The sequence below is a fragment of the Siphateles boraxobius genome, unplaced genomic scaffold (genome assembly GCF_051911475.1).
Source record: "Siphateles boraxobius isolate OS27281-9 unplaced genomic scaffold, OSU_SipBor_1 8, whole genome shotgun sequence".
Lineage (NCBI taxonomy): Eukaryota > Metazoa > Chordata > Actinopteri > Cypriniformes > Leuciscidae > Siphateles > Siphateles boraxobius.
Window position 1 is genome coordinate 39,206,182 of NW_027509208.1, and position 11,319 is coordinate 39,217,500.

The 11,319-nt window shown below is 39.8% G+C and overlaps 1 protein-coding gene across 1 annotated transcript in view; it reads right to left on the reverse strand.

The window, feature by feature from the left end:
* Positions 1-6,101: 6,101 nt before the first annotated feature.
* Positions 6,102-11,319, reverse strand: part of prep (prolyl endopeptidase) — an 11,970-nt gene continuing 6,752 nt past the window's right edge. The window contains exons 11-15 of the mRNA XM_077220953.1: positions 9,721-9,857; positions 9,517-9,611; positions 8,763-8,894; positions 8,518-8,674; positions 6,102-7,402 (exon numbers count right to left, since the gene is read on the reverse strand). Of these exons, the coding sequence (XP_077077068.1) occupies positions 7,108-7,402; positions 8,518-8,674; positions 8,763-8,894; positions 9,517-9,611; positions 9,721-9,857 (816 nt within the window). The 3' untranslated portion in view covers positions 6,102-7,107. The remainder of the gene's footprint in view (positions 7,403-8,517; positions 8,675-8,762; positions 8,895-9,516; positions 9,612-9,720; positions 9,858-11,319) is intronic.

Sequence of the window (11,319 nt, forward strand, 5' to 3'; positions counted from 1 at the left end):
TCTCCTCTGCATCTCCATCTCCATCTCCTCTGCATCTCCATCTCCTCTGCATCTCCATCTCCTCTGCATCTCCATCTCCTCTGCATCTCCATCTCCTCTGCATCTCCATCTCCATCTCCTCTCCATCTCCATCTCCTCTGCATCTCCATCTCCTCTGCATCTCCATCTCCTCTGCATCTCCATCTCCTCTGCATCTCCATCTCCATCTCCATCTCCTCTCCATCTCCATCTCCTCTGCATCTCCATCTCCTCTGCATCTCCATCTCCTCTGCATCTCCATCTCCTCTGCATCTCCATCTCCATCTCCTCTCCATCTCCATCTCCTCTGCATCTCCATCTCCTCTGCATCTCCATCTCCTCTGCATCTCCATCTCCTCTGCATCTCCTCTGCATCTCCATCTCCTCTGCATCTCCATCTCCTCTGCATCTTCATCTCCTCTGCATCTCCATCTCCTCTGCATCTCCATCTCCTCTGCATCTCCATCTCCTCTGCATCTCCATCTCCTCTGCATCTCCATCTCCTCTGCATCTTCATCTCCATCTCCTCTGCATCTCCATCTCCTCTGCATCTCCATCTCCTCTGCATCTCCATCTCCTCTGCATCTCGATCTCCTCTGCTTCTCCATCTCCTCTGCATCTCCATCTCCATCTCCTCTCCATCTCCTCTGCATCTCCATCTCCTCTGCATCTCCATCTCCTCTGCATCTCCATCTCCTCTGCATCTCCATCTCCTCTGCATCTCCATCTCCTCTGCATCTCCATCTCCTCTGCATCTCCATCTCCTCTGCATCTCCATCTCCTCTGCATCTCCATCTCCTCTGCATCTCCATCTCCTCTGCATCTCCATCTCCTCTGCATCTCCATCTCCTCTGCATCTCCATCTCCATCTCCTCTGCATCTTCATCTCCTCTGCATCTCCATCTCCATCTCCTCTGCATCTTCATCTCCATCTCCTCTGCATCTCCATCTCCTCTGCATCTCCATCTCCTCTGCATCTCCATCTCCTCTGCATCTTCATCTCCATCTCCTCTGCATCTCCATCTCCTCTGCATCTCCATCTCCTCTGCATCTTCATCTCCATCTCCTCTGCATCTCCATCTCCTCTGCATCTTCATCTCCATCTCCTCTGCATCTCCATCTCCTCTGCATCTTCATCTCCATCTCCTCTGCATCTTCATCTCCATCTCCTCTGCATCTCCATCTCCTCTGCATCTTCATCTCCATCTCCTCTGCATCTCCATCTCCTCTGCATCTCCATCTCCTCTGCATCTCCATCTCCTCTGCATCTCCATCTCCTCTGCATCTCCATCTCCTCTCCATCTCCATCTCCTCTGCATCTCCATCTCCTCTCCATCTCCATCTCCTCTCCATCTCCATCTCCATCTCCATCTCCTCTGCATCTCCATCTCCTCTCCATCTCCTCTCCATCTCCATCTCCATCTCCTCTGCATCTCCATCTCCTCTGCATCTCCATCTCCTCTCCATCTCCATCTCCTCTGCATCTCCATCTCATCTCCATCTCCTCTGCATCTCCATCTCCTCTGCATCTCCATCTCCTCTGCATCTCCATCTCCTCTGCATCTCCATCTCCTCTGCATCTCCATCTCCTCTGCATCTCCATCTCCTCTGCATCTTCATCTCCTCTCCATCTCCTCTGTATCTCCATCTCCATCTCCTCTGCATCTCCATCTCCTCTGCATCTCCATCTCCTCTGCATCTCCATCTCCTCTGCATCTTCATCTCCATCTTTGTGAGCCTCTTCCTTCTTTCTGTTAGCTGAGTAGAAGTCAAATGAGATTGAACATTTAATTGTGTTAATTAGACCTATGTCAAAAATGCTGCTGCACTGCAAGACACTGGATGCTATTTAGTTATTTAATATGTCAAATGTTTGTAAAGTCAGGTAGCCTACATCCATGATTTGCTCAAGCCTTACCTGACTGAATTATGTTTTTATATTTCATTTTCAGCTGCTGCCATGTTCTTTTAATGCCTGCATGATTGCACCTACATGAAAATTAAAATTAGGTTGAACAACATACTGTTCTTCCAGTTTCACCTCTGATATTATAACAGTTGGGTAAGTTACTCTAAAATAGTTACAAATGACAACTTCAACAGTGTAATTAGATTAATGTAATAATTACTATCTCTAGAAAGTATTGGTCTACTTATTACTAATTACTTTATAAATCCCATATCAACCTCAACCACTTGAACAATACAAAAAGAGACAATAAACTGCACTTTTAATGCTTTCAAATTAACAATATACAATTACATGAATTATTCTTGAATTGACCAAAGTGTGTAGAGAGAGAAGGTTACATTAAAAATATACCTTTTAAAAATGTTAAATCCACTATTGTTTTATACAGAATTGTTCTATAATCTATGCAGTATTTAATGCAATGACATCATATTTTACTTTATATTACAGAAGAATTAAGAGTAATCCCTTTAAATTACAGTATTTAGATTACTTGGTAATTACACCCAACACTGTATAACAGTAAATAAAATGTAAACTTACGCATTGACTCGAGCAACTATTTTCTCCCAAACTAACTCTCTCGATCGCCGCTGCTGCCTTGTTGCTTAAAAAAAATGTTTGCGTTCTGCTGGTGAGAAATATTCAGACCTCTTTTTGTCTGGCGCTGTTACCATGGTGACTCATAATATCTGCGCTCCATTAATAATGGCTATTTATAGTTGTGGTGCAGTCAGTCAACTTAGAGTTGATTGAACTTACTCATTTCAGCTGTTCTGAAACCGAAAACTCACGAGTTTCCCATCTCAGGGTAAGTCAACTCAGAGTTCAAGTTTTAACTTAGAGTTGGTTGAACCTCCTTATTGAAACAGGCCCCAGAGCTTTTACTTGGCGTGAGGTGACGCGATATGACTAAAAACTTGCAGTCACATTAAAGAAATTTAAAACAAGCTTGGTTCAGTGTCAGTACTTTAGCGACGGTCGCCGGTATTTTGCCAAGACAGACATGTTACTGGATCAACATATTGTGTTGATCCTGGAACAAAATTCCTGTTTGAAAATGTTGTCCTAACCCTAACGTTACCCATAACTTATCCCTAAAATCCGGGTCTGTTTACATTACACAGTTTTCAACTAAAAACGAATTTTGGCTGTCTGAAAACGCAAACTTTTTGAAAACGATACCGTTATCGTCTCTGTGTAAACGAGTAGCATCTGCCTGCAGACACGGAGGCTGCATTTTCAGGACCCCACTTCTAGGACCGCATTTCTAGGACCCTAGGTTTTTAGTGACAGCGCCACCTATCGAATTAGAGGACCAGCGAAGATGAATGACATTCAGAGTGTGAGTATCAAATGCGAATCAATTTTTATTTGTTTAACTTTAAAAACAATTTTGATGCATTTCATTGGAAAGTTAACGTTGCCAACGTGCTGGTGATTTGCTAAACAGTCTTGCCATCATATATTAGCCTCTAATGCTGGAAAATGAATTGCACGTTCATTTAACGGAACTGTTGCATGATAAGCCTGTGTTGACTTATTTACAGCACAATAAACTGTAGCATGTTTGTTCTGAAAGCTTGTTTATTACTCATTGTTTTTCCATTTTAATTCAGTTAAAATAATCTTAATCTTTTCACTGTCACGTGCTCACAGTCAGCCTGTTTAACGTTACCCACAATACATGTTATGTGTACGTCTCTTCATTTTGACATGGTTTTATAAAGTTGGTTGAGACATATGACATTTTAATAGTCAGACATATCCGAGAGGCCATTATAATAATTGAAATCCCACGTGTTAGATTGTGTCATTTACTGTATACTGTACTCTATATGAAGTGCTATCAAGGACACAGCTCAGGGTAGGCAATAGTACGACAAAAGATAAATAAATAAATTGGTTAAGCACTAGGTTTAGACCAAATTTATGTCTATTTATTTTTATGAAATTAACTTAAAAATGTTTTTCAAGAAACGACATGAGTGTTTCTAGAACCTTTGTTCCGAGAACATCAAAATCATTTTTTTTTTCAAATCTTTGAACAGTATGCAATAATTGTATTATGAAAATTAATTGGTATGGAGATTGATATCATTATTTTTATCATTATCATTACTCTGTGGTAACTAAGATCTCTTAAATATGAAATTTAAAATTAGAGAGTAGAACATGGTCAACTAAATGTTCCTTATTTAATTCACTTCTCTTTCTCTCTCTTAGGAGTCAGTGATGATGTTGTCCATGTGTTTGTCCATCCATTGAAGTTCTGTCTATGTGGTTCAGGTCATGATCAAATTTGTTTTTTTGTGTGTTCAAGTTCAGTGGTTATATATTATTTTGTAAAATATTTTGTGTGTTCAATTTCAATTTTTATATATTATTTTGTAAAATATTTTGTGTGTTCAATTTCAGTTTTTATATATTATTTTGTAAAATATTTTGTGTGTTCAATTTCAGTTATATATTATTTTGTAAAATATTTTGTGTGTTCAAGTTCAGGTGTTTTATATTATTTTGTAAAATACAAAATCTTAAATCTACCCCCAGAGTCATCCTTGTCTTCCCTCTGTACTTGAAAATGTGGTCCATAGTGACTGAAAAGACTATAAAATGATTCCATGTTTATTTTATAGTTATTATATGCTACTTAGACCCAATAATTTCTCAACATTCCTAGGAACCTGGTTTAATTGCAATAAAGAAAGTAGTATTTGGGTGTAATAAAACTTGAAAGAAAAAAAAACACTCTAATGTAGTTAAAACTGGGTGGAAATATTGCATTGGTGGCACTTTTTTCGGTCCTCCAAAACTAGGATCCTGGAAATGCGTTCCTGGGACTGCGGTTCTTCGACTCGGTAGGTGGCGCTGTCACAAAAAACTAGGGTCTTAGAAATGCGGTCCTAGAAGTGGGGTCCTGAAAATGCAGCCTCCGGGACTGCAGACAGATAATATTGGTGTAAACTACAAAAACATGAATTTGTGAAAGCGGTAAAGTCATGCGCATGTGTATTATGTGTTCAGGCGCATAGTATTCCTATATACAAACTGACATCGCCAACTATTGGCCTGGCATGAATAATACAGCGTTTTTAGTCGTTTCGCAGGTCCATGTGAATGGGGATCGTTTTGACAACGTCATCGTCTGTATGGGAAAAACGCAAAGGAAAAAACTGTTCCGTTTTTTTTTTTACATCGTTGTCGTGTAAACGTATACCCTCAGAGGGAAAGGATAGGTTTGTAAACTTGTCTCTCAAATATGATTGGTTGATTGGATGTTCCAGGATCAACAAAGATGAAATTGTTCACCGTTTAGGTCAGGCTACAGCTCACACGGAAGTCACTTTCAAAGCAAGCAACTTTCTGTTGGTCAACACGGTGATTCAACAGAATACGCAAGACAGTACAATTAGACAAGACTGAACAAGTTTGGCATGTTTGAAAGGGTTGCCAGGAGAAAGCCTCTTTTCTCTAAAAAGAAGAGCTTAGCTTTGCAAAGTTGCATCAGAACAAACCACAAGACTTCTGGAACAATGTTCTTTGGACAGACAAGACCTAAGATGTTTAGCCATAATGCACAACGCCAAGTCAGGCGAAAACCAAACGCAGTATATCAGCACAAACACCTCATAACAACTGTCAAGCACGCTGGCAGAGGGGTGATTTGGGCTTTTTTTGCAGCCACAGGACCATGAACTCCTCTGTATACCAATATATAGTATGTATATATATTGTATATGTGTGTGTAATAGACAAGCTCATGAAAAGTCAATAAACAAAATCATTACACATGATCCTAAAATAGCCATAAAGTGATGAGATAATGCTGAACCTGCTTCTGTTTTTTTTTTAATGTGATGTGGGAATGTAATCCTGCCATCAGCCAGCAGAGGAAGACAGCGACACACTGCAGACATTCAATTCACACTGATACTGAGTAAAACTATAGGATTTGGAGCGTATATTAGAGTCCACATAGACAAGATTAATAATTTCTCTCTAGTCTTTAAAAAATGTATTTAAAATGCTAATTCAGCCTGGCCCAGTGAAATAATCTATTAGTAAACAAACAACTGTTACGTTCTGATCTTACTGAATACACACACAGTTCATGTTCAAATGTGTTTTATTGTACCATGTTATTTTGTTTGCTTTTCCCTTTAAAGTTAAAACAATCTGCATAAATGTGGAGGTAGACATGGATTACTTTCTACAGCTCATTCACACAAATGAACACATCCTCACAAACACTGTAAAGGTGAATCTCATGTTATGAAACATGCTCAGGTTATATTTCAACTCCAATCAAAAGAAATAATATGTAACATTTTCATGACATCCTCTATGAATACTGTATGAAAAAACTTATTACAGTAATGCAAAAAAAAAACATTACATTACAAAGTATTTATACACATTAATGCTGATTTGAATAACAAAAAAAATGTGAATGGGAAACATGTCCAGATAGATTACAGTAATGAAAAATAAATTCATAACACTCGACCCCTAGTTTAAATGTGCTTAACTGCCATTAAAAATAGTGTACCAAAGAAAAAAAATCCTAAAAAACAGGCTTAATTTTTATTTACGCGTAATTTACATTTGTTTCTTTTAGTATTGGGGTTAAAATGTGATCTGAACATGTTTTCATGAGAAATCACTCACAAAATGATTTCTTGATGGGTGCCGTACATTGAAGCGACGCAGTGATCCGTAAACTCATCATGCCTTTCCGTCATCAAATAAATACAGTTTTAGTAAAGTGCTTGAGAGGTTATGACACTTCACCCCGTGACCTCAGTAATTATAATATTTCCTAAGAACAAGAGCCTAGTGTATCCCGTACACAGCCGTGACATAGTAAATTGATAAGAAATCAGTCATGAATGTAGTTCAGGTTATAGCATTCAGTCGTTTGAAATGATTTTAGCGTTTCTACTAGAAAGTAAAAAATCGAATAATGAAACCGTGGAGGAGTGGGAAAGACAGAGACCAAGAAGAGTGAATATTTCAGTGAACAGGAGCGCAAACAGGCGAGAATGAAATCAAACTGTAAGAAGAAAAAACCTGCAGGACTAGAGCTTAGAGGAGGTTAAGAGCCTCGTAACGTTTCATTCGAGCCAGCTGAGGTTCAGGCAGCGAGCGATGAAGGCGTACGTGTCCGCCACCTCCTGAATGACTTTACTGGTGGGTTTTCCTGCACCGTGGCCTGACTTAGTGTCCACGTAGATAAAGAGAGGGTTTGACTGGCCGGGACGGTGACCAATCTCATTCTGCAGGGTGGCGATGTATTTTAATGAGTGTAGCGGCACCACGCGGTCATCGTGATCGCCCGTCAACAACAAGACAGCGGGATACTGAACCCCGTCCCCTTCTGGAACACGGATATTGTGAAGAGGAGAATACCTGCAGGATCAGAAAGTTTACAGCTCTTTAAATTCATAACAGAGAGTGTTTTTGCTGTCATCACAGTGATACACAATAAAATCCATGCACATTGCACAACTAAATAAAGGGCTAAACAAAATCTAATAAAAAAGAATAATTTTCACTATATTGAAAATAAGAAACATTTTAAATGCAACATTTTACATACAGTGTGCTGACATTACACTAATTACATATAAAACAAATTGTGGGTCATATTCGAACTGGATGAGCAAATCAATGATATTATTTTAGTCATTTTATTTATATTATATTACAGCATTCATAACTATTTTTAATTCACTTTTTCATTTTAGCATTTTACTTTAGGTTTTAGCAATTTTATGTGCTTGTATTATTAGCTTCTTTTTTTTAGAGATGCTTGATTCTGGATAAATTGAGAATCACGATTCTCCCACAATTCTGTATAGACAACTAAACAAAATAACAAATAAAAAACAAAACAAATAAAAAATATATTTTTTAATGGAGTTGAATGAATGATTGAATGACTCACTCATAAAGACTTCGATTGTTTCATTACTGGATGAATCAGAGTTTTTGAACGAATTTATTAAATGAATGATTAAATGAAAAATATATTTTTAACAATCACTTGCCGTCACGCACTGGTGTAATTGATACAATACAAGATGATTTACTCTATTTTGATCGCTTCCGTAGACACCAGTGCTTATATTCGAACAATAAACTTTTTTCCCAGTACTTCTGTGATAATTTTAATTACTGTAACACAGATATTATGATACTTTGTGGTTGAAAAGACGCCGTCTATACCTGATCGCTGTGATCGTACTTGTCAAAGTTAAATCAGAGTCAAAGTTGTTTGTGTTAATCATGCAGCTCTACTATTTTATCTTTGTTTTTGTTTTTTTTTAGTCATTTTAGTACTTTTTTATTATTTCAGTTAGTTACCAAGGAAACATTAACAATTTTCGTTTTTCATCTATTTATATTTTATTTGAGCCATTTGAAATCACAGAGTGCCTTGCTGCTTTAATTGACATGCATTTATGTCTCAGATGATCTGTGCAAAAATCTGTGCAACACTGGACTGAGTGAAAGTAACTCACTTGATTAACCAATCAAACTGCTCTTTGAGTTCAGAGCAGCCGAAATCAGAGGTCCAAGCGTGCCCGATGGTGAACTTATGAAACTTTAACATGTCCATGACGCCGACCTGAGCCACAGCACAGCCGAACAGATCGGGCCTCTGATTCACACACGCCGCTGCAGGAGACAGGAGACAGGAGTCAGGAGTCAGGAATCAGTACCAGAAGAATACAAACGTGTGTTTGAATGTGTGTGTGTGTCGTACCCACGAGCAGCCCTCCGTTGGACCCTCCGTTGATGGTGATTTTGCTGGAGGAAGTGTAACCCTCCTTTATTAGATACTCGGCTGCACACTGAAAGTCAGTGAAACAGTTCTGCTTATTGGCCAACATCCCCGCTGCACAGGAACAGAGAAAAGTAAGAGACACGTTTAATGTTAATGATCACCGGAACTTATGCTCCAAATGCATACTACACATACTATTTCTGGGGTATGTACACTAGCGTTCAAAAGTTTGGGGTCGATTATTCTCTTCTGCTCACAAGGCTGCATTTATTTGATCAAAATTACAGTAAAACAGTAAAAGTGTGAAATATGCTTTTTGAATGTATTCTACAATGTCATTTATTCCTGTATTCCAACATCATTACTCCAGTCTTCACTCTTCAGTGTCACATGATCCTTCAGAAATCATTGTAATATGATGATTTGCTGCTCAATAAACATTTCTGATTATTATCAATGTTGAAAACAGTTAATTTTTTTTTTGTGCAAACATTTTTCAGAATTCATTTACTAATAGAAAGCCACGTTTGATTAATTTAATGCATTCTCGCTGAATAAAAGTAAAAATTTCTTTCAAAATAATCAAATCTTGCTGACCCCAAACTTTTCAATGGTAGTGTACTAAAATATAATTTTTTATTGTAAGCAGGATATATAATGCATAATATGCAATTTTCTAGTATTCTATTTAAGAACATGTGCACAAATCAATTCCAGAATTACAGTCACATGCCTTTATGCCAAGTCTCTCCATATTCTCCACCTCCTCTGATGTTGGCCACGGCTAAAACTCCTCCCAGATGCCTGACAAATATCAGCCGAGAAACGCTGAAAAACAAAACGGGAAGGGGACAGCCGTTTACAGGAACAGGAAGGGAGATGCATGTATGGAGTGTGTGATTGGCTGTGTGTTTTTGTGTTTTGCTTTGGATTGTACCTGTAGCTGGGTGTGATGGAAATATTGAAACCTCCGTATCCGTATAAGAAGGCGGGATGGGAACCATCCAGCTCGATTCCTTTCTTATGGACAATAAACATTGGGATTTGGGTACCGTCTTTACTGGGATAAAACACCTGTAAGAAACACACAGACATAAAGTGAAGGTGATCATACCACACACACACACACACACACACACACACACACACACACACACACACACACACACACACACACACACACACACACACACACACACACACACACACACACACACACACACACACAGACAGACAGACAGACACAGAAGGACAGACAGACACAGAAGGACAGACAGACAGACACAGAAGGAAAGACAGACAGACACAGAAGGACAGATAAGGACAGACAGACAGAAGGACAGACAGACACAGAAGGACAGACAGACAGAGAGACAGAAAGACACAGAAGGACAGACAGACACAGAAGGACAGAGAGAGACAGACAGACACAGAAGGACAGACAGACACAGAAGGACAGAGAGACAGAGAGAGACAGACAGACACATAAGGACAGACAGACAGACACAGAAGGACAGACAGACACAGAATGACAGACAGACACAGAAGGACGGACAGACAGACACAGAAGGACGGACAGACAGACACAGAAGGACGGACATACACAGAAGGAGAGACAGACACAGAAGGACAGACAGACAGACACATAAGGACAGACAGACAGACACAGAAGGACAGACAGACAGACACAGAAGGACAGACAGACACAGAATGACAGACAAACACAGAATGACAGACAGACACAGAATGACAGACAGACAGAAGGACGGACAGACACAGAAGGAGAGACAGACACAAAGACACAGAAGGACGGACAGACAGACAGACAGACAGACAGACACACACAGAAGGACGGACAGACAGACACACACAGACGGACGGACAGACAGACAGACAGACACAGAAGGACAGACAGACAGACACAGAAGGACAGACAGACAGACACAGAAGGACAGACAGACACAGAAGGACATACAGACACAGAAGGACAGACAGACAGACAAAGAAGGACAGACAGACAGACACAGAAGGACAGACAGACAGACACAGAAGGACAGACAGACACAGAAGGACGGACAGACAGACACAGAAGGACAGACAGACAGACACAGAAGGACAGACAGACAGACACAGAAGGACGGACAGACATAGAAGGACAGACAGACAGACAAAGAAGGACAGACAGACACAGAAGGACAGACAGACAGACACAGAAGGACAGACAAACAGACACAGAAGGACGGACAGACCGACACAGAAGGAAAGACAGACAGACACAGAAGGACAGACAGACATAGAAGGACTGACAGACACAGAAAGAGAGACAGACACAGAAGGACAGACAGACAGACAGACAGACACAGAAAGAGAGACAGACACAGAAGGACAGACAGACAGACAGACAGACAGACAGACAGACAAAGAAGGACGGACAGACAGACACAGAAGGACGGACAGACAGACAGACACAGAAGGACAGACAGACACAGAAGGACAGACAGACACAGAAGGACAGACAGACACAGAAGGACAGACA